The 24,022-nt window shown below is 35.9% G+C and overlaps 4 protein-coding genes and 1 long non-coding RNA gene across 6 annotated transcripts; 1 reads left to right on the forward strand and 4 right to left on the reverse strand.

The window, feature by feature from the left end:
• Positions 1-492: 492 nt before the first annotated feature.
• LOC143465765 (uncharacterized) lies at positions 493-1,221 on the forward strand. Its single transcript, XM_076964232.1, has 2 exons — positions 493-758; positions 853-1,221. Exons 1-2 carry the CDS (start codon positions 561-563, stop codon positions 997-999), a joined length of 345 nt encoding a protein of 114 aa, XP_076820347.1. The 5' UTR covers positions 493-560; the 3' UTR covers positions 1,000-1,221.
• Positions 1,222-1,552: 331 nt separating this feature from the next.
• Positions 1,553-3,685, reverse strand: LOC143465764 (uncharacterized). Its single transcript, XM_076964231.1, has 2 exons — positions 3,401-3,685; positions 1,553-2,081 (listed from the first exon to the last, which is right to left on the reverse strand). The coding sequence occupies exons 1-2, from the start codon at positions 3,596-3,598 to the stop codon at positions 1,929-1,931; spliced, it is 351 nt and encodes a 116-aa protein (XP_076820346.1). The 5' UTR covers positions 3,599-3,685; the 3' UTR covers positions 1,553-1,928.
• Positions 3,686-9,659: 5,974 nt separating this feature from the next.
• Positions 9,660-13,081, reverse strand: LOC143465935 (uncharacterized). Of its 2 annotated transcripts, XM_076964468.1 has the most exons (6): positions 11,766-13,081; positions 11,502-11,619; positions 10,946-11,035; positions 10,584-10,712; positions 10,300-10,401; positions 9,660-10,206 (listed from the first exon to the last, which is right to left on the reverse strand). In XM_076964468.1, exons 4-6 carry the CDS (start codon positions 10,644-10,646, stop codon positions 10,027-10,029), a joined length of 345 nt encoding a protein of 114 aa, XP_076820583.1. In that variant the 5' UTR covers positions 10,647-10,712; positions 10,946-11,035; positions 11,502-11,619; positions 11,766-13,081; the 3' UTR covers positions 9,660-10,026. The 2 variants fall into 2 exon arrangements, with proteins under 2 accessions (XP_076820583.1, XP_076820584.1); XM_076964469.1 differs by lacking the exons at positions 11,502-11,619; positions 11,766-13,081 and adding an exon at positions 11,144-11,464.
• A 1,038-nt stretch (positions 13,082-14,119) lies between these two features.
• Positions 14,120-16,546, reverse strand: LOC143465495 (uncharacterized). Its single transcript, XR_013118622.1, has 2 exons — positions 16,303-16,546; positions 14,120-15,358 (listed from the first exon to the last, which is right to left on the reverse strand). It is a non-coding gene; the product is annotated as an uncharacterized LOC143465495 (long non-coding RNA).
• Positions 16,547-16,990: 444 nt separating this feature from the next.
• On the reverse strand, positions 16,991-21,089 carry LOC143465496 (S-adenosylmethionine decarboxylase proenzyme 1-like). The gene is made up of 8 exons (XM_076963822.1): positions 20,752-21,089; positions 20,063-20,149; positions 19,814-19,940; positions 19,443-19,545; positions 18,885-19,093; positions 18,690-18,782; positions 18,077-18,232; positions 16,991-17,993 (listed from the first exon to the last, which is right to left on the reverse strand). The coding sequence occupies exons 1-8, from the start codon at positions 20,871-20,873 to the stop codon at positions 17,862-17,864; spliced, it is 1,029 nt and encodes a 342-aa protein (XP_076819937.1). The 5' UTR covers positions 20,874-21,089; the 3' UTR covers positions 16,991-17,861.
• Positions 21,090-24,022: the final 2,933 nt, after the last annotated feature.

A 24,022-nucleotide genomic window follows, 5' to 3' on the forward strand; every position in this document is an offset into this window, starting at 1 on the left:
TTGTTGGCTTAATCTACACCTTTTTAATGAAACCCGATTCTCTGTAGTTTTTATTGATAGGCAACCTGTACGCCCTAGCAACGGTATCGACAACGCATCCCACGTATCTATGGCTACCACACTTAAAATGTTTTGGAAGTAGATATGAACTGTTAGTTTTCACCTGACCACGAAAGAAGAAGCAGCGTTCAATTTTGCTGACCGCTTTTTATTGCGGAGGATTATTAAGTTCTTACAAAATCATATTTGACAGACAGAAATAAGGTTAACTAGGGATATAATAGATTTTATAACAGATAAAATAAGGCTAACTTTACTCTGTAATTTGCTAAGGGAAGCCTTGCTATACCTAGGCCTATACGTTTAAAAACATACAACAATGCGCAGGTTGCAAGCATATTCAATTCAGCTTTGACATAGGATAAAGTTTCAAGGCTCCCGTAAAACTGAAATAGTAGATTAGAGAAATAATTTTGTTATATAGGAGACACACATAATATTGTTTAATTACAGGTGTTTTAACTGCATAAAAGAACATTCAATTCAATTAATCAATAAAAATGGCAACTTTCAACCAAGGACTTTGCGGTTGCTTTGACAACAGTTCCCTCTGCATCCTTACCTTCTGCGCTTTCCCATTTGTTGTTGGAAAGAATGCCGAGTCCGTCAAGGAGAATCCAGTATTGTGGGCCATCGGATACCAAATGGCTCCATGTATTGTTGGTGGCTACCTCAGAAGTTTAGTTAGAAAACAGAGCGTAAGTTTTCTTTTTTTACAATATATGCTTATAATATCTGATATCCTATTATATACTATACTGATATTAAAAATTGTGGTTCATTTTCTTACAGGGTATCGACGGTAGTTTTGGTAACGACTGCTGCATGCATTGCCTATTCCCGTGCTGTGCAGTTACACAAGAAGCCGCCCAGACAAAAGCTTGTCATTATCTTTTCCCAGCTGAAGGCCAAGTTGTTGAACGAACCCCAGCGGCATAAGTTGTTCGCAGTAATGTTTAACGAACAATGACATCATTTTGTAAATAGTTCGTTCTTTTGTGTATTTTCACTGTGATCGTATAACCTCCTACCATATTTGGAATTGCAAGCGGACACAATTTTCCTAAAGGTTTTTCTGTAAATGTAAACTTTTAAATAGAGATTTTTATATTTTTGTATAAGCTTTTTTATGCAGGATTAAAACACAATACGCAACCTTCAGCAATTAATCAAAGTGTTTTATTTTTGGAGCAAACCTAACCAAAGAGCCGAATACAGTATACCTGGTATAGAGATCAATACAAAAAATTTTGAAAAGATTAACGGTGGGTTTGTTTAAACTTGCCCAGTAATGCGCTCACATCAAATTACACAATCCTTCGTCTGCTAGCTCACCATCATTGAGTAGAAAGACCTAGTTACGGTGAGGCAGGTTTTTAAAGTTAAAGGCAGGCAGTTAAAAGTTATTTTATTAAATGAAAAATACCACTGAAACAGCAGCTTACAACAATATAATGGTAGCTGTTAATTTATCTGGATTCTAATCATACAGGTCAAAGGATTTATTGAAAAATATTTCTGCGTGAGAGCGCCAAAGAGTTAATTACCGTAGGCAATAATGCCAGCACTCAGCAGAGATATGCAAATGAAATGAAAGCACTTTTTCAGGAAGCATCATTTCACTTAAATCACACAAAAAGGCACAACCAAATTTATGCAAAAAGGTTAGGTACATTTGTTCATATATACTGAACAAAAAAATATATAGAAAGAGTAACATGTAGTAAATATAACGCATGCGTATGTAGTAAAATGTACAAACAAACTACAGTATGCGATTAAAAATAGTTTTAGAATGACAGGTCCACATAAACTGCAATAAAACAGAATAGTCCCGGCATGTAGGAAAATCAAAATTTTCAAACAGATTACGAGCTATTTGTCACTTCACGCTGCATGGCCTGCATCTCCGGTTGCTGCAAATAATCCAACGCTCCGGTTTCAGCCGTTTCCTGACAGATTGCGCAACAGGGAACGCAACACCATAGCCCACAGTCCACCCAAAACGAACCCTCAATGCCCTATTGAATAGAAAAATAAACGACGTTCAATGCCTGAAGGAAAGGAATGTATACGGAGTTTTTGCTAACAAGGCAAAACACTAATCTGTATTTAAACACAAAAGGCGCCTGCTCCAAAATTAGGGCCGGCACGTCTTAAGCAACGTGGTGTAGATAGTTCTGTATAAATACAAAACGGTTTCCCAACCACGCCTAGCAATTCAATCGACCCAGTGATGCAATAGTGTATGAAAAACGTTTGCTGTACTTGCAAAGGCAAGAGCAGTGAAGTCGAACAGAGACAGAAGCGAAAAAAGACGCGTAGTAGCGACGGAAAAAAGAAAGGTGGATTTTATTTCAGTGACGTCAATGGACCAACTCGCCTTAACAGCCACATTTACCAGTTAACCTCCGCCTACGTGAACAATGCTAAGGCTAGTTGAAAATAAGCGATGCAATGGGATTAGCCAATAGTATTTCCGATATTTGCTAACTTCCAACGTTGGCCAATGCAATATAATCTTTTTACACTTAATTACGCCTATAATCTCATAAATTTCATGCTGTTTGTAATATTTCTTGTATAGTCGATATATTTACCATTACTTTACTAAAAAATGAATAGTTCTAAAGCAGACACTGTAAATTATGGCTGCAACCTAAGGTTCAAAATAATATTTCGGACCCTCTATCGCATAACATATAATAACTGTCTGTGATTGGTAGGGTGACATGGCTAGAAATATCTATATTAAGAGGTAAACGGAAACTTTCAGTTAACAGAACTCTGCTGTAAACGTTTTTATTTATTGTTTCTATTGTTTGTTTCTATTTATGGACAAGCCAGAAAAATATGTGCTCTGCATTTTCTAGTGAATGCAATCGTAGAATAAAGTACCAACTTAAAATGTTTTATTGAAACTGGGACCGTGACACCTTTGCTTGTTTTTGGTTGTCTCTAGCAACTGCAACGACACTAAAGCTAACTCTTAAAATCACAACGTAAAAGTTAAGCGTTTGCATAGCAAACAGGATACCAACCCATAAACATCGCCGTAAAATGGTAAAGGAGATATCCGCCACAGTTATTCCTTGAAATAACTGTAGTATAGAAGTATTCCCTTGCGGCCATAAAGCCGGTTGCTATAGATTACACGCACGATAAGAAAGAAGGGAAGGGCTCGCTGTTGTAAAATATTAATCATTCAACGTATCGTAGCAGGGTATGACCAGCTATGTTGTAAGTTATGATATGATTTCACAAATCACAATGTGTGGAGTGTGTATTTGAAATTGTGCCATATCATACAAATCAGAAATAATAATTAGAAACACAATACCTTCTTTTTCCTGATGAGCCCTCTGAGCAGGGCTCCCGCAATGCAAGGCGAAGCACTAACTGCAATTACCCATAGCACAGAGTTGGGTTCACCAACCGCTTCTGCATTCTTTCCAATAGCCAAAGGAGCTGCGCAACACGCGATGACACTCAAACCCATGTTTCCAAAACATCCGCAAAGTCCTGTCTTCCAAGCCATTGTTTAGATCAGTTTTCTTATTTTCTTGGCAAAGTTAACAAAAAACTACCTTTAATGCAATCTGTAATGGCAAAAGACTAACTGTAATCAAGTTACCACCATTAACTACAAATCATCTGAGAAAATCAAACCAAACTATTCAGACCAATTGCTGCTGTTGGCGTTTCGATTCTTATGCTATCCGATCTATTCAACATTCTGCTTACGCGTTTGTTTGCAAATATCTGGCTTGACGTCTCTCGTAACCATTGAAGATAACTGAGATACTGTTTAACTCCAGAACTGTCTCGCTGCTAGCAACAGTCGCACGATTAAAGAATTCAGCTTCCTGTATTTCTCATTGCGCGAGCGCTCGAATTGCATTCACAATGAAATCGCTTGTAATGCTTGTACATCGTCATTCTCATACATAGATACAATAATTTCAAACTACGGCTGTAGGGAGCTTAACCTTATATATATATATATATATATATATACGTATATACAGTAGTATGATATGACAGGTTCCTGTAGTCCCAACAGTTGTCTCAAATTAAACAAAACAGGTTTTGAACTTCTGTCGTGATCGAAAACAACACAGCCTATTGTAAACTTCACCGCAGTTAACAAGCGCTTGCTTGCTTCATGTAAGCAACTCTAAGCACATTTCATTCAGCTTTAGACCATTTCACAAACACATTAACCAGAGTAAAATCGATCAACCCACATGTTTACCAATCAGTTTAACCACGGTAGCATTATTCGGCACAATTCATATCCTGTAATGATAATAACACAGAATAATATCAATAGGCAACCTTTGCAGAGCCAAGGTAGAGAAGCGTCGCATGCCTACGTCGTTTAACTGGTTAATTGGTAATCGTGTACACTGAACAGCATGTCATACATTTTCTAGGCATTGTATTGTGAGGAAGTGATGACAGTATGACCAGCCAAGTAGAAAAAGACTAATGTTGCAGTGCAAAGCATAACGAAATGCTTGTTGGATGGTTTATCAATGAACAACTATATTTTTGTTGCTTTCAAACGTATTACCTACAAATAACGTTGTTTAAAACTTTAGGTACATACAGCAAATGTAATTAATTTAACAAAGCTAAAACTTTCTATCCTATCACCATAATCTTTACGACGTTATTTTGACACATAATGCAATAGTAGTTTTTATTCACAATAGTCTACCTACAGTATTATTCGCTTCCCTGCAACATGTCTGCGTGCAGGACTGTGCACGAAGTCCTTTTTGACAATGTTGACGTAACCTTAAGCACAACTGAAGCGCGACGTTTCTATTCGAAAACCGCAAATTTGGCGGCAAATGCTATTCTAAAGCCAGCAACTGATCCCTTGTCAAGCTCTCACGATAACATTCCTTACTGCTTTGTTAAACTACCTGTAATGGCACTTCTCTACTGGCATCAATGATAAGCTCCAGATAGTACAAAAAGGGCTGTAAAATTAGTTCAACATCTTGTTAAAAAAGAAACTACCGCCCTGTGGCGATCACAGGAATTTTAAGTATTTAGAACTTTTCGTCTTGAACTTTTCTTCAATTTAGTAGCAACCCCGGCACGGTCTCGTAGTTGCTTGGAATGGATCAGATAAATTCGCCCGATGTGTGCCAAGAAAAACAGGTTACGTCGTAAACCAAAACGTATACCTATAAAAGGAGAACCACCCATCAAACACATAGAAGGTTCTAATAATAAATCTTTAAGTCTATAAAAATTTTGCGAAACAATACGGTTTATAAGGATGGGTGCAAAGCAAATGTTTGAGTTGGTTTGTTTGCTTTCGCGGCGTTTTTTTCAAGATGTTTTAGCTTTTACGAGTGAGCCATCGACTGGAGTTTGGACGACATCTTTACATAGTCATCGCGACCTAAAAGTTTCTGCTTGCATTTGAGACTAAACACATCTAAAAGATAAAACAACACAAACTTCGCCCACGCTTCTTTTAACTGTTTATATGGCACACACAAATATTTAGCCTTCCTGTTTGCTGAGCCGAGACCAAACAAAGAATGCGGAATTGCTTTAACGCTATAATGCTACACGTCCACATTCGTGTTGCTCGTCTCCTAAACCTGCATTTGAAATGACGGCCTGGTTTCACAGTGCTAAGCATTACCATGCAATTGTAAGTGTTATTACTATATACAGTTTAAACTGGTTTTTCTAAGATCCTTTTATTTCTCGTAAAATCAAAAATATTCAAGTAACATCATAAGATACTTCAGGTTTTTCAAACCACCAATGCAATACGATTAATCTCTAACACTGAACTTGCTTGCAAATAATTACAACTTTGTGGAGCGTTTACGAACTTGATGTTGATCAAACAATGCCTAAAATGCCCTAGCAAAGGACGGCCGTTTTCATATAATTCAACTACTTTCAATTATGGGGATACGTAGAATACAAAGGTATTGGAATTGTCATTTACGAAGTTAAATGCCACGCAGATGTTGAAGCAAATGACTCCACTAACTCACTTACGGAGGCTCGTCATATTAACCAAAATAAAACTATAACTATAATTCACACCTCATTAAATTAAACAGACGTTTTATGGTGTTTATAAAAACGATACACAAATTACGAGCAGCTGCGTACTTCTAGTTAAGGTATAGACAGCTCACTAATATCCAAGAATGTCTAAATAACACCCCAGACGACACCCAATGGCCTTTTGTTATAAATCCAGCCTTTCTTCTTTTATGAAGTAACGTGCACTTTTTTCCTGGCACTATCGGCTATGTTGATTTTCTTGACGATATACTTTTATATCTTCCTTTCTTTTTGTGAACAATTTGTAAAAGACTATTTCTCAGTACTCTCACATTATTATCATATCTTTCCAACCCTTCGTAATTACATGTAGCCTACTGTATACAGCAAATTTATGTTCAAGTGAACATTGCATTAATGTCATCAAAATCATCTAATCATTGATATTAAGTATGTAAAAATAAACTCAATTCAATGTTTCTGTTTTCATAATCGTCTCGACATCCTGAGGCTATCTTGCCTTGATTGTTCATTTATAATGTCAGTGTCATTTAAGCGCCCCACAAAATGTCGTTTACAAAATCATAACGAACAAGGACATCGGCACAGTCGAAAACCTAATGAAAGAAGCGCTTAAGACTAAATAAAATTCTAGTTATCAAGCTTACTTTATATCCTTTATTCGCTTGCTTTAAATAAAAACATAAATATCTGGAAACGGTGCTTTGTCATGACCTGACATAGTGACATGACTCATTTCGTTTTTCTTCACTGTCTTCGCATTCAGTCGTCTTTTACTTGCTTTGTTAAACATCATATCGCCACTAATCTTTAAAAACGACTTCCATGCCTTTTGAGCATATAACTATTGCAAAGCGGCGCATCTTGTTGATTCATTTCGTCATTGGCCCGTGGCCACACCCTTTCCATGCTGACGTGTTCTGTCCCGTAACTCGCTACGCTTCACTTCCCAATTAGTCGTCTTTTGGATTTCTCGAGCGAAATTTTTCAAAAACGATAAAACGGATATATCAGTTTTATTGACACCAACCAGACAGAGATACCTTTATTTTCAGCGCCGCTCAATCCAATGGATGGAAAAATACAAAAATCTATTAAAAACGCTTCCTCAGTTATAGCCTATAACTTATAGGCTATACATTATATTGCCATCCCTACAGCTGCATGCGCACAGAGCTCTGTGTTCGCGTTATTTCTAACTACAGTCATTCTTATTCACATTAACATTCATTAGAACTCAATATAAATTCATTAACTCCACGCTGCAAGCATCGACTTGACTTGATGGCCTTACCACAAGTGATCAGCTTTGCAAACTTCTCCCTTGGGCCAAACTGCATAGCATTGTTTAGCGATGACGTCATACTCTTTGTCGGTATTGGCCATTTGATACTTTATCACCAATTGCATTGGAGGCGAAGTAGTTGAGTTCTTCAGAAGAATGGATTCACATTGCGAGGTGTTCACAATTTTAATCGTGTTTAACCATTATGGTAAAATGGCCACATAGCATGTAACTAATATTATTGGCACCACCACTGTATTTTCAAGTTTTCAAAATCACCCAAAATTTTACAACTTGTCTCGAAGACAGGGCTACAATGATGTAATATGAACGTCAGTTAAATGTCTGTTGCAGGCCAAATAATTCAAACTTTAAAAAATGGCTAACAATATACCGAAAATAAACTGAATAGAGTGTTAAACTAACTGAATTTTCTGTAAATTTCATATTTACCCAAAACGGCTGATCTTCATGAGACATAATTCAATAATAATATTTTTGACGAGTTACAAACACCGCTGTACACAAAAACTATACTTACAAATGCCGTTGTCGGTGACGATTTTCACTATCATTGTATGATTTTGAGAAACTTTTATCGAGAAATGAGCAAAATATTATTACACTGCCTATACAATATACAAAAAGCGACTAAACATCCTTCTTATTTCTTTTTTGAAACTATTTAAACTATTGGTATACACCTTCACTGATATAGGTAACTCAGATAACTTATAAAGGCTTTCCTTTCCTGGCTATCCCACACAGTATACTTAGTAGCATAACGACTGGTGTCTTTTTCAACAATCTCTAAGCTGCCGGTAAGTCACGTTTTATTCATATATCTAGGTGCTTAAACCTCCGCGTCATTCCCGAAATAATCGTGGGCGATGATTTTCCGGAATGACGTAACAAATTCTTTGCAAATCTTTTGCTCGCAATAACTGCCATCACGCAAGAAGTTTTTGTATTTGATTCCTATGGGTTAAAGAGGACTTCTTTCTCATTTTAGTATTTCTGTTTAATATATCATCAACTTAGGCGTGGTCGAAATTTCCTCCACGCCATTTTTTGCATACCAATCACCACCAGCCGTGTAATCGGGGTCGGGTGCAGGTTAAACATTTGATTTTAGATGATGAGCGCGCTCACTCTTTTGACATTCATCAAAATTGCAATAACGTTCTTGTACATTAGACGACTTTGAAACAGTAACAGTTACAAGTAAACGCGACAATTTCCTTATCGGTATTCTCGAAAAGGTGAAGGTGTTTACTAAGAGTTTAAAATTGAAAAGAGTCTGCAACTGAAGCATGCAATATTCACGACGGGTACATGTACAATTAAAAAAAAATACGGTCTCGGCAGCCTTCGCATATTAACAACAAGGAATCAAATCGTGAACGAAAGCATAAATTCAACGGGACTCCTGTGCCATTCCGTCAAGCTTCCAAATACTTTTGAGTCACTCTGGTTGGATAGCTCACATAGCGCTGGCAGCCGAGTCACTATGCAAGAAACTTATATTACACTAAGGCGCTGTGGCTGCTACCCTTCGTGCAGCATCTCTGGCAACAGAATACTCCACTATTGAGTACTGAGCACCTGGTGTCTAGTGATGTCGTTACACACATGATCCATTAAAACAACGCTGTCATAAACAGTGTCTTGCGTGTGGTACTGTGGCTGGATGTCTGCATCTCACACCACTGGACAACCTTCTCATTGTCGGGTTATCTGCAACCTGATCGATCTCGCCGCAATAGAGATATTTTTTCTCATCCATTGGGTAAAGGATCGATTCCATCTGCTCCCTGCACTAAAAGTCCTCTCAGTAAATAAGCAAACCCGACGACTAAAACCGAGACATCCATTTGTAACGACCGCACTGCAACCGTTAGAACATGCCGAAATTTGAGGCATTGGTGAGAATCGTCGAGTATATAGACGGTGTGGCAGGAAAGTTTGTCCTAATCACCGATGCCAACTCCCATCAAACAGGAATATCACTACACTGTTATTTTGTTAAACACTTTAACTAAACACGAAAAGTGAGGCCTAAAAGAAACGCCTAAAATGGTTACATGTTTAAATTGCACATGTTTATTCTGTTTTGTGTTTAAATGTTGTAGGTGTTTACTAACTAGGTGTTTATTATCTTTGGTGTTTATGTTTAAATGTTGTACGTGTTTACTAACTAGGTGTTTACTATTTTATGCGTATTGTCACTTGGCAGTCAAAATTTCCAAAATAGCATTTATTACAACAACGCAACAGAAACAAGGCAGGTATAATCACGGGCGCCGGAATTATTTTTGTCAGGGGGCAAAATTCGAAAAAAGGACACTTTTGAATGTCATTTTGGAAAATAAAGAAAGAAAAGGGGGCGATGGCCTCTCTGCCCTTCCTCTTCCGGCACCCGTTAGTAATAATAATTGCTGCAAAAAGTTTAGTGTAAAATCATTACTCATAATGTTCCATGTTCATATTGTTCACATACTTCTCAAGAAGACGTATTTGGAGGACTTATGATAACCAGACAGAATATCCTTCAAGAGATGAGCTTGTAAAAAACCCAAAATAGGGTAAACCTTTGGGTATTGCAATTGCTAAGCATAATAACAACCGATAAGTTCCATTAAATAGCCTAACACCACCCTCGAATCGTTGTTACATCTGACGTGGATTGAATCAGCAACAATGAATGTTTTCATGGTTCCGGCTTCATTGTAAGAAACAAGCAAACTTGGCGGTGTTTTCTTTCTGGAGTTTAAAGTAATCCGTAATGCCTAAAAAATTAAAACAAATATGTCAATGTATACAAATTGTTCTGTAAAGCCACATGTTCTGTTCAATCGTTCTGTAAAGCAACTACAACTCACATTAACAGTCTGCATTGCATGAAAAAGATTTGTTTTGCAGGTCCGCCAAAGTTGTTTTTGTGACCTCAAAAAGAGATTAAGTTTTTTCTCTGATGATGGATCCTATGTCAAAAGTTTTGTTAGATTTTTACACTATTAATAATAATGACTCTATTTTTCCCTCAATATATATAAAGTGTCTCAAGATCTGAACAAATTATTCCTCAACAAAGCAATAAACTAATACACAAACAACCAAATTAGATTTTTGTTAATTGCTGGATTTGAATGCTCAGATTGCTCACCTCAGTCTCATGGCATTGCCGCTCAAAATTGCTGTCACATTTGTTGTCTAGTGTGGTTAGCATGCTTACGCAAGCCTCTTAAATCGTATTGTAATCAAATTGATAAACGTTTCTGAATTTTTCCTCAACCTGCATAAGTTATCATCATATCAATAACCATGTTGCAGCCTCTAAGCACAATCTACAACTGTATTGTTTTAAAAATGCATCAAAATCTAAAACACATTATCATAGTTTCTTTCAAACACTGACAAAATGCATTTGTCCTAATAATGAAAAATTTTCAATGATTCCACTAATGCATCCATCTTTACATTAAACTAATTGCTTCTTGGCGAAAGACAGACATTGGTCTTAAATACCTGTTTTAGTAGACCGCATTCCCATTCTTGATTCTTCCTTTTCTAAATGTTGTCTAATAACTTCAGTAGCCTTTTTTGTCCATTCTGAATCTACAGTGATTACAAATATAAAACTAAACAATATAGCTTTTAAAACAGTAGTCAGATGTAATTATTATTCAAGCTTTTTGATAAGGTATCAGAATCTTTCTTCTTGACCTGAGTAACGTCTTTGGAAGACTCGGACTCGGTAATGATTCCTCCACTCTCTGCAGTTTTCCACAAAAACTTAATTTTTATTTGTGGAATTTCACAATGGAATTTTATAACGTATTGACCAACGCTGACACTGCTTACCGGGACCAGAAGAGTAAAGGTTGATAATGTCTTACCCAAGAACATTACAAAAGTAGTAACACTGGACATTTGCAATAAGTCCGCATTGTTTGAACCTGTTGGTGCTAAGCCAATCCACCACTGAAGCAACACTTTTTGGTATGCACTTATTTCAAAATTAACTCAATATTGTTAATAATATAAATTTCATCTGGATCAAAAATATATAATTCTGCATCACCTGCCAGTCTTTGTAGCTGAAGGAAACCTAATGATGAGGGTTGTTTACTACCATTATGTGATGGCACGGGTGGATGGCTTTTCTTCAACATAAGTTTCTAAGCTTTTCCAATAACTTTCTACAGAAAGTACAGAAACAGCTTAGTATAGACTGTTATAGCCTATACTGCGTACAAAAATATTTTATAATGTAGGAAATTTATCATTACAATTATTACAACAATTTCCTTAGGCTACTACTAAATTATCAAAATCAAATGCTTACCGAAGGCCGATGCCTTGCCCATCAAGAACATTAAAACGGTATGGCACCACCGGTTATCGAAAACATGCTATAAGTAGGCCTATTTGTTATTGTCTATAACTCTGTAAACCTTTCTGCCTGCATGGAATATAGGCTATAGGCCTATATAGGCCTAGCTTGTAGTAACAAACCTGAACTATACAGCGAAATACGTTACACCAGGCTACCTATATAGGCTACAGAAAATAAACTGTGACAATAAGCTACAGCCCTACGAAACGTCATAAAACAATTCGCTGTCTTTATGTAAGCTGATTAGCTGAAAAGAGGATTCAGATTTTAGAGATAGCTTGTAGCCGTCTGAAGGTGGTAAATGCGCGCCCATATTTTTGACAATGGTGGAACTTAACATATTATTTCATAGAACTTAAAATAATTTTGAAATGGTAAACTTGCTGAATAAAAAACAAATAAAAACTTTTGCTTGTTCTAATGTAAAAAAATACGTTTAATGTAATGTTATAAAAGTTTTTTTTATTTTAATATTTTAGATTTTGAGTTATTTAAGCATGGAATAAATAGTTATAACCTACTATTTTCAGATACACATTCTACATTATTTGAACAAACGTTATTCAGACGTTCCACTAACTGACTAACTGATGGTGAACGCTTATCATTTACCTTTCGATCAAACGACGAGAAGAGAACGCCCACGTTAGGCCATGCCCGAGTAATTTCAAACTTTGATGGGCAAAGTATGGTAATTGGTTTTTCACCCTCCATTCCTGGGTGAATGGCTTTACTTGAAAACCAATCAAAGCCAGTGGCGTAGCCGGAAAAAAATTGGGGGGAGGGGGTCAAATATTTCATGAGATTACAAAGAAAACTATACAAATTGTTGGTTTTAAGACACCGCCACCCGATGTAGAAACCTATAGACACAAAGTATGGGGGCAGGGTGGCCAAGGCCCCTTTCACCCCTTTGAAATATAGCCTACAGTAAGGCCTGAACAATACAATTTAGTGTTCAGCCACTCCATACACGAAAATTTTGAAAACGACTTCAAGTTGCCAACTTTAAACCTAAGAATTGAGTCCGAGATACAAATTTATACTGAACAATAGCTCGTGTAATTGGGTAATGCAAAAAAGTCTAAAGCATATAGTACCGAACTGTTTTTGATAGATTCTTTCTAAAGCAACTTAAAGTATAAGATATAATTCAATAAAACTCATCAAAATAAACACATTCCTCCTAAACACCTTTTTGTTTGACACATTTTGTAATCTTTGTGTTATGTGTTTAACATTTAAACGCCTAAAGCGTGGAAAAAGTGCAGAATAGGCATAAATCATTATTAAACGTGTTATGGATTGTGGTGTTTAACCCATAAAGTGTTTAAATTTTGTCAAATTAACAAAATTTATACACTTAAACACATAATTAAACACTTTAACATGTTTAAAGAAGTAAAATTGTGTTTAAAATTTAAACACATGAATGACAGTGTACCCAAGATGGCTTGAGTATGCAGGTTTAAAGGCGTCGGTGGTTTTAGATCAACGATCATTCACAAACGTGGAGCTTCAATGTCTGCCGCTTGTGCCGCGTAGGAACAAACCATAGACCATGGCTTGTACAATTGTTCCATATACCGTGTTTCCCCACGTAGCATATTCTTATAGAATACACACTGCAAATTTTGGATGATAGCACGACCGAGTGGTTGTTCGACTTGTTCCCCCAGCATCATGCTCGAGTAACAGAAGCAGAACGCTCACGATGAAGATGATGTCTTCATATGTTAGACGTCAAAGATGTGTTAAACTTGTCAAAGTTGATTGCACGTTGGTTTTGTTTCATTGAGTTTTCACTTGCGCCACCTAGAGGCTAACAAATGTAAATATTTTGGCTACCAATCAAAAAAGCCATATTTGGCCTCGCGTTCATGCTTAGAAGCTTTTAAAATTGGAGATATCGAGCTTAGCAAGAAGGAATAAAAAATACACAAATATATCAATCACCAATCAAGACCAATTAAAGAATACAAATGGTAAATGGCCAATTCTCCTAATCCTATCTCTAGGGACAGGTTTTAATAACAGCATGTTGCAAACCAGGGTGACTTTCATTGCAAGCTTACTTACCGAAATGGGAGAAGCAGGTGATTACATACTTAACCAACTATGTCAAAAAATTGGCGACCTTTGGGACGGGCATTTTGCGCCATCAAAGAAGGCTACCTAGTACCTACTGCAATTTTGGCTACCAATTGCACAAAGCAGTAGGACTACTTATTATTACACTCATCATTATTTTACCAAGTGGAAGCTCACTAACCGAAATCAGCAAAATTTCACATGGAACGAAGTCGAGCAAGTTAACTTTATTGTACATCGTAACTCATTATTCATTAGGCATGCGCACTAGTTAAGGAAAAAAGACAAAATTACATTTACGTAATCGCACAGATTTTTTTCAACTGGGAGAGCTGATTTGCTCCTTTCCAGTGAAGCACTTGACTCAAGTGCGAATTTCAAAGAACTCGGGTGCATTTTATCAGTACTAAAAGTTATGACGTATGTATAGGCTGTAACCGAACTGGAAAATAATATTTGCGTTCATTCCTTTGCACAAACGATCGATAGTGCGCTCGCTTAAAACTAATAAAAATTGTTGTCACGTTATACCAATATAGCATGCCCTATGAAGAGGAAACTTCATAATGCAAAAGAGTATAAGGAACAAACGCTTCCACAAACTTTTTAAAAACAATTGTGTTTTGAGTCATCTATCTATACATATTTGCTATATATAACACAACCAAGTACAATTACAACAGCGAGCTTCTTATAGGTTTTATATATGGACCACAAGCTTTATTGAAGTTATGTTCGGCACTAGTTATTTCAATATTTAAAGTTCAAAGGTTACCAGTGTACAAGGCTGCTTCACATGTATGATTCAGTTGTCTGTGCATGGTTCATGGTATTTTCGAGTGATTTTGTGACAACATTGCCAATACATTTATTGTTACATTTATTTGTTTAACCATGTTTAAGGTTACGCATATATGCATCTGGCAAATGTTTAGATACATTCGTCAATTTTTTTATTCGTTAACGTATACTTAAAAAAACTTAACAAAAGAGTCAACCGAAAAAGTGAACAAGCATTAAATCATAAATATTGATAACTTCAATATTGTTAAAATGATATTTTGGTTTGTGTAAAATTTGACAGAATTTAAAGCAAACAGAAAAACGATACGCAGTATAATCAAATTTATATAGTGCAACAAATCGTTGTAAAGAAATTCAGAATAACAGTGAAACAGAATTATATGAAAAGAGTGAAAAACGAAAAAACGACAATAATAATAATTTTATTTTATTATTTATACATTTACAGGCCATAGCATTTTGGTCTCTGTAGTTACTCCATCATATTCACCGCGATGTAAAGAAGAATGAGCAGACACAGGATAATAGCAAAATTTAAGCAGACATCTCTGATCCGGAAGTTCTGCACCTCCATGGCGAAATCCGATAGGTTTTGTGTTAACACTAAAGGAGGAGCGGGCAATTCGCGAGTATGTAAAGAAAATTTTCTGAAAAGTAGATTATCGTCAAATATAATCACAAAATATATGCAGTGATATTATAATAAGCAGAAGAATATTATTCCATGTGATACGTAGCAAGCGTTTTTGAACTAGGGCAACTTATTCAACTTTGCCTATGCAATATGTAAGCTATACTCATAGCTACAATTTTATGCGATACATTCTGCTTAGGACATACTCATGGAAATTGTGATTGTTTGCAGTCACGAAATCACTGTTAGAAATTGGGTACTAAACATTTATCCTATTTTTGAGGTGTAGGTCTATAGATAAACAAAAATTCTTTGAGTGCAGGCAGTCCCTGATATATATATGCATATGGCACTGCCTGCACATTTTCAATGCCAGCGCTTATCTACATTTTTCTGCAAGATATGGATAAGGATTGACAATGACAAGAGCCCATAGATCTAGAAAATAAAATACAAACCAAAGATCGTAGCAAAGTAATAATCCTACAAACATTGCTCTTTTTAGCATCTATGTCCTTTCGCAAAAAAGCTTTAGATTACCAATTTAGCTTAGTAACAACTCAGTTTAACGCATTTTTATTTTTCGCATTAACTGAAAACCTTTAGTTTACTACAAAACGTTTTGCAGCAAGTTTTCATATTTTATACGAAGTAACCATTTCACCGTATGTAGGTCACGAAGCCTGTTGTTAAAGATAAGCGGTTAGGTTGAGAGAATGGGAATGCAAAAGTTGATTTTAGCTATTTAAGGTTTTATTGGAGTTTTCCATTCACACGATTTTATCCGGTGAAATAGTGGCAGCCTATTTTATATGCATAAGTTACCATTCATGGTAACTGCAAGCTCTGCGATAAGGTAGGCTAAACAACAAAATGTTTGCAGATTTTTTGAAACATCTACCACAATTATTAATTCGTCTATAACTTTTCATAATATCGAGAAATCTTCTGGCTTACTTTTGCTAATCAGAACTTTTTTTAATTCTCCAACAGCACACAGGCTTTTTCTTTAAGTTTTCCGCAAGCAACTAAGGAAGGCACCTCCTGCACATAATAAACCCAAATCACTGCGCAAAGCAATTGTGTCCTTCTATTTATGGTTGCTGGCAGATTGACTGTTATCTGTTTCACAACAACACTTTTTGCTTCGTTGCTTGCAACAACGCATGTCTTCCATCACGTGGTAAAATTTTCAGACGTAAAGAAGTCTTCCAATGCAAAAGCGGATAAGACAATCAAAAGTGTGCTCAAGTGAAGTTATGACTGCCGAGGTGACATCAGCAGAAGTTAGATGTAACATTTCTGCTTGTTTCCTATTCAATTACCATCAGAACACATGAACTGCAATGCAAGACGCAAATGTATACTGGTTTGCTTTAAACATTTGACAGTTTAGCAAGTACGAATCACAACAAATTGCGTGACGGTACTTCCGCAAGGATTATTACAGACCGACGTCATTTTACGCCCTAACTATTTAGCTAAACGGCTCGCAATGCACCACTAAAGTTTCATGATCGTAACGAGGTGTTGGTATTTACTGACGCTACCACTGTGACCCTCGTCAAAGATTGCAGTACTTGATGTTCGTCTAATCAAATTCTTTGATATCATATGTATTACATATCACTATATGCAACGCACAAAAAGCTTCATCTTTTATGTCATAATTTTGTTCGATTTGTGGTTAACAAAATTACTCCACATACAATCTGCGAAAACATCTTAAAATAAACGCCTTTCCAGTGAAATTGTTTTTGAATATGAAAGAAAGCAAGCGGATACTGATTTTATACCTACAATATTTACAGTAACTAATTAGAAAAAACGTTTCACCTTGAATTTCACCAACTTTTGAATTCGACTGCACCCAACAACCAAACAGGTAGTGTTGCTGATATATAATACAGCCTATTAAAGACATGAATACAAGCTAAAATAGACATAGTTTAGTCATTACCACATCAATGTCGTAAATGTCACAAATACCATACATACAGCGTGAATTAAAATAAATTCCACAAAAGAGCTAAAGCTATTGAATGGAAAAATAACAGGCGACAAAAGCTATACAAGAAAGCACAGGTCTGCATGTCACTATAGATAAATATAATTAATCATATGCACTCACAAAAATATTCTCAAAACACAGTATGTCTCTATAGAGGGAAAAAAAGACTGATGAAATCACGAAGAACACAAAGTCATTTTAATATGTGCCCTGTTTTTTATTTTTCACTGTTTTATTTGTCTTCCAGTCTCTGTAACGAGCTCTACATCTTTGGCAAAGTTTTATATGTAGCATTATTTGATTTATTATAACATTATTATATAAGCAGTAAAGGGAAGCCTTTTGCTGAAAGAAAAACCTCAGCATTAAAAATATTAAACGAATAAAACAAGATTGTAAAATCATAGGCTAAATGTATCCCACATATCAATACACCAAAAGAAATCTGTGAAATACACATTTGTGCCATTTGGAGCATCTTGTGGTACTCTTTATTTAGCAACCATCAAACTTTCTTCGCAAAGTTAGTGTAGAAAAGGGAGTAGTGAAGCAACTGCGCAACTTGGCTGTCCAACCTTGCAAAGCCATCTAAGCATGGCCCTTTCAACAGCCACTCACTGGTATCAACCGGTGCAGTCTGGTTAAGCCATGAAAAAAGGTTGTCAAATATTTGCAATTGTTAAGCAAAGTATGTTAGTGGGACAAGCGCAGAGAACTCACTTTACTTGCAAAGAGTGTCATCGTGAACTTTCCAGGTTTGAAAACATCCAGCACTTTGTGGATCAGTGATGAATAATCTTTGGTGAGCAAGTTTGTTTCAAAACTAACATAGGAAAAATCTTTTTCAGGTGTGATGTGAATTGTCCAGTACTCCCCCTATGAAAAGAATTAATACTCTTCAAACAAGTCTAATTGATGTGCGTTGAACAAATACAAACAGCATAGTAACACATTTTTTCCGATAGGCATGATTAGTGATGCATATTCTACAATGCTGAATTCTTAGAAATCAAATTTCAAAATACTCAAATCCAATTTTTGTATATTTTCTTAACCCCAGCAACCAGTCGTCTTTCATCATTAAATGTTTTCATTAGCACATGCTGCATGTAATCGATTCTTATTACAAATCACAAAACCCAGCTTTGCATGTGTTAGTTATCATAAATTAAACTGCATCACGTTAACTAGACAACTGTTATCATTCTTGAAGATTCAATATCTTGGTAAATGTGATTTGAAATTTATATCAGGAATAAAGTGTTGTAGAATAATTAAATATTCAGGATGGTAAGTGTACACCTCTAAGCATAAGTGCCTAGTAAAATCACACCTTTGGAAGTAAGCCATTAAGAGAATAACCACATGGATCAAAGAGACACACGCTCAGTTCTGATTTAGGGATCAGATCTGCAATGCCGCTTTCCTGAAATTGTCATGTCACAAAATAAATAAAGATTAGTCTTACTTACACTTCTGAAAACTGCTGATAATTCAAACTGATATCATTTTAATAACCACTTAAAACCTTTGTAACAACATCCTGGTTTTTCTTTTTTCCCTCAGCATCCCAGAGAGTAAATTGTGACATAACATCCTGGTCTAAGTCTGTCATCAAAATTTCAAGTGTCTGATCTGGTTCGACGACTGCAGGAAGTGACATATTACCTGCATGATTTAGTGTGTATAAAAACCAGCAATCGCCATTCATTCTTCCAAGGCAGTATGATGCACTAGCTAAAAACATACAAAAAGAAAAAAACATTATTTTGCTATTATTGGTATATAACGTGTTTAATGCCATTACTGCTTTTAAATCAAACAGTTTAAGATCTTTTTATCAAAAAGAATCAACAAGAAAAATGCATGTTAAATGAATGCTTTTTCATGTTTGAATGCACGAAAAATGTTGCTACAATGTGTCCATTTTTTATCCAGTCAGAATTTAATGGTTATTTATTGCCAATTTTATCAACTTTTTGTAACTAAAAGTTTGGGAAAACTTAAAATAATATTATCAGTTCCTTCAATTTCATGTACACGTATAAGAAATTTACATATGCCCAAGCTTATTTTAGAAAATTACCTGATAACATTTGGTCAAGATAAACTATTTCATCCTGAAAGGTTTTATGGGGGTGTGGCTGTTGATTAGGCTTCATGAAATTCTTCCTTGAATAGAAGCAATCCTGAAATTTAAAAAAAGTTTCATTCACATGCATTTAACTTATACATACCACAAAAACACACTTCTGGAAGTAATATATAGAGCATGTTTCATCGGCAATGATTATTGAAAACTGTTTTAAAATACTTTTCTTAGAAGTTGATCTATTTAATCTTATAATTTTCAAGGTGCAGGGCAGCAAATTTACAATTGGAATTAAGTTAAAACAATCATCTTTGACATGAGATAAGTCAAGATAAGTGGGCTTATGAAAAATAATAAATGTTTACAGCAACAACATCCAATCCACAATGCTTCTTCATAAGGTCAAGTATGTAAGGGAGTGCTTGCAGACACAATGTTGTTCCACATGTTTTCAGAATAATTCGTCTTTTCGAGACAAAGAGACTTGACTCACTACAATCAAATAATAAAGATTTAACCTCCAATTGCGCTTTGCTACTATATATTCACACCTGGAATTCAATAGCTGGTTCACTATTAGAAAAATCGTTAAAAACACTGATTGAATACCATACCTTAAAAGGTATGCAACCTGCGCACCACTTTCAACCACATTCAATATTTTGCAGTGTACATGATCCAGGATACTTTCCCACTGTTCCCTACAATCAATAACAAAGTTATCTCATTTGTAAAGGTTACATGAAAATTTCAACTGATACAGTTAATATGTTACACATAAGCTAGCCCATCCCGCGGTTCTCAAACGTTTTTCTTTCTCGGTAACCTATGAAAACTTGCGGCGTCGTAATCAATCCAAAACCAGCAGGTATTTCAAAGGGCTGAGCAGTTGTATTGAATCATGTTCAAAGCGCATGAGAACAATTAATTGAGTTTATTCTTCTAATTCTACCGAGACAAAATAAGGTTCAGTCTTTCTTATGAAATTAGCATAGCTACATATGGTCAATACGATCTGCATTTGTTTATTAAGTAACAGAAGTAACGTGCATTTTCTTAAAAACTTTGATTCGTGCAAGGTGAGGTGCATATTTGAGAAAAAATTCACCTTGTAACCAATGAATTAGATTTACATCCTTATAAACGCAAGTATAAGAAAAACTAAATACAACGATTTTCGTTCAAATTTGCCCCCAGCAAAATCAAACCTTTAAGAACCACTGGCCTATACAATTGAAAGTGCACTGTAAAAAGGGGAAAATGCACATAAAGTTATGCCAAGCAGATAAATGTAATTCGAAACCTTGAAGCCATTCGAGCATCTCCCTCTCCGCTAGAACTTTCAGATTTGGCAAACCAAATCTCAAGCAATTTTTCCACCCCTTCGAAGAAGTGTGCCTCACCATTGACCACAATGTCGCCCATGATGTGACGTTAATAGAATAATGTGATGTCAGTCAAAGAAATCGAAAAACTGATGAGGGTCAGCTGACATCAAAACACATTTCCCAAATGACACTAAAATATTTTACAACAAGTACTTTCAGAAACCAAATGTTGCAAACCACTCTACATCTCACACTATCAAAGAAATTAAAAACATCTGTAAGCACTACGGTAGAAAAACAAAAGTTGTAGGTTAGAATTTAGAAACGACTACACAAATGTTAATTGATGTGCAAATTATCTCAGTTGACATTTGTATTGTCCACTTTTTCCTAGAAGCCAAGATGGTATTCTAATTCTTATCCGAGCAGATAATTAAAATGTAGGTCAAACTTATATACAATGACAACAAATAACAACTATTTGGACCATTACTTTTTCCTGAACTTCAGAAAACTGTTCTTAGATCGTCTCAAACCATCAGTATATATTATTATGAATGACTGTGTGCTAGAATTTTTGGACCTAAAACTTTTGTGTGGGTTTGCACATAAAAATTTTACTGAATTAGCTTATGCACACATATCATTTATGTAGAAACATTGTCGTTTTAGGTACATGAATTGTTTACTATAATCCTGTAGTTAGATCATTTCTCACCTAAAATCAATTGCCCGCATAATGATATTTGATAGATGTTTTTGGTAAGGTCATTTCACGACAAAAGGTGTTATTAAAGTACAACCGCAAAATCTTATAGGTATTTTTATGTGGTTACCAGTGATGTCGTTAGAAAGTGAAAACGGTACGCGTTTTCAATAGTGGTTTTGGCACAAAATTGTTTATCTTTCTCCCCTCTACCTCCTTCCTTTGCCCTCATTTTTGTTTCTTTCTTTCTCATTACACGTCATGTATTTCTTTGTTTTTGCTGATGGCAGTCGTTTCGTACTAATGCCATGTGATACCTTTGGACATAAATGCTGTAAAGTATAAAACAATGGACATACCACAGTTAGCAAGTTTTTTATCGACAAGACGAAAATTTGCAACATCCTATGGTTAAATTTAAAAATTTAACCATTGAAAGAAACAACGATATGATAGTGTCGTTTACAGTTTATTCTTATGTTTAGTTGTCAAGGTACCAGACGTCTGGTCTAAATAACATAAGCTAATCTTGGTAAAGTCCACTGTTTCACAATATTTATGTCCAAAGTGATCGCATGGCATTAGAACGAAATGTCTGCCGTAATTGAAAACAAAGAAATACTCATACACGGTGCGTGAGGAGAAAGAAACAAGCAAACAAAAATCGAATGCAAAGAGGGAGGGAGGGGAATAAAAGTAAAAAATCTTGTACCGAAACCACTGTTAAAAAGCATACTGATTTCACTTTGTATAGATATTACTGGTTACAACTATTTTATGCAGTTAACATAATTATGAGCTATGCATATTAATTAATGCAACATTACTGTTTTGAAATGTATGTTGCAAGCATTTCTCCAATAGCAGTGCCTAGCAATTTGACCCTTTCCAAGGTACAGCTGCCAATGTTTTTGGGTGGCAAGATTTTATTGATTGCCTATAATTAACAATGAATTTTGTTGACCCACATTAATTCTTTATTAAATAGCAATCGCTTTAGGCATCGGATTGTAAATGATTTACTCAGATGAGCAGCATATGAATTCCTTTACACACCAAGCCAAAAATGCTGTGTAGGGTTTATTCTACTGTCCTCAGAATTATGGGCACTGGGCTTGTTCAATATGACGTCATGGTCAATGCAGCAAATGCAGTTAAGTATTTTTGTATTTACTTTTAGCGTATTATTTTAGACTTCGTTCTAAATTGAAGGAAAAACTAGCTTCTGTTACGCACAGTTAATAACTGCAAAGATAAAGTTAAATTGGGTCAATTTTTACCGATAACACTTTTTAAGACTCAAGTCAAGTGGAGTCTTTCGGAAGTAACTCACGTCAGTCAAGTCATTGGGCAAATAAGACTGTGCCCAAATGCGTTTGTACACAAACAAACTTAATTTCAAGTTATGCTATAATTGTTTTTAGCCTAGTTTGGACCAAAGAAAAAAATCGATTTACCTTACAGCTTTCATTCTTATCTAATCAACTACCGGTAACACGGTAGGCCTATAGGCAGGTAGGAACGACTACAACCAAATTTGAAGTATGGTAAAGTCGCCCCATGCATGAACTAGGCCTAGACTAAGAGATTGTAAAATGGGACTGTAAAAACTAAATTATCGTAATGTAGGCCTATGCAGCCTAGGCCTAACCAAAGAGATTTAAACACCAACCTAACCAATAACCTATTGGCCTAAACAATAGATTACTTGAACACACCACCTGCTCGTCAGCTTAATTTTCGCTTTTCAAGTTATGTTTTATGGGTTTAACTAATTATAGCTTATATGTTTAGTGGCCGTGCTAGTTGTTACCAGCAAATATTAAAGTTATTTCTCTTGAGCACGTTTTAAGCCTTTTCGGCTTTGTCACTTTTTCCTGTTTATTGGCGCGTGTTAATAACAACTGGTTTGATGTTTCGTCCCCACCACGTTTTTGACAAAAAGTATAATGATTGATTGATAGACAGATCTTAGTTTGTTTTTCGTCATTGCGAGACAACACTAATCAACCGAAGTGCAGAAAGTCACAATACTAAATTAATCTAAAACTAGGTTCACCGGTAATACCAACCAACTCTAACTCTTACTTTTCATGACTCCATTGGCTCCAGCAAAACCAGAAACCGGCCGGCGCATGAGTCGTAAAACTAATTTTGTGGGCGGGGTTGTAGCCAAAACAACGGGTGTTATCGTTGAATAGCAGCCTACACTTTTACAATACCACCCTGCTGTTGCTTGGTGACATACCGGCTGCTGTTGGTGATGTAATCAATAGCAGTTTGATATTTTAACAAATTGAGCGAGTGATGTGGATTTTTCCAGGAAGTGAGTGCTACTTGAGCAATTGCAGTCTGCTGTTGGTTACGTCATGATCTGCAGCCTAGCGATACAAATTACCAACAGCAGCCTGACCCTGACTCTCTTTTACAATCTAAAATTCTAAATTTCTCACGTCGGATTGATACCCTAATGCAGGGGTGGGCAACATACGGCCCGCGGGCCGGACCCGGCCCGCGACGGGATTTTGAGCGGCCCGCAG

The sequence above is a fragment of the Clavelina lepadiformis genome, chromosome 7, assembly GCF_947623445.1.
Source record: "Clavelina lepadiformis chromosome 7, kaClaLepa1.1, whole genome shotgun sequence".
In the NCBI taxonomy this organism is placed as follows: Eukaryota; Metazoa; Chordata; class Ascidiacea; order Aplousobranchia; family Clavelinidae; genus Clavelina; species Clavelina lepadiformis.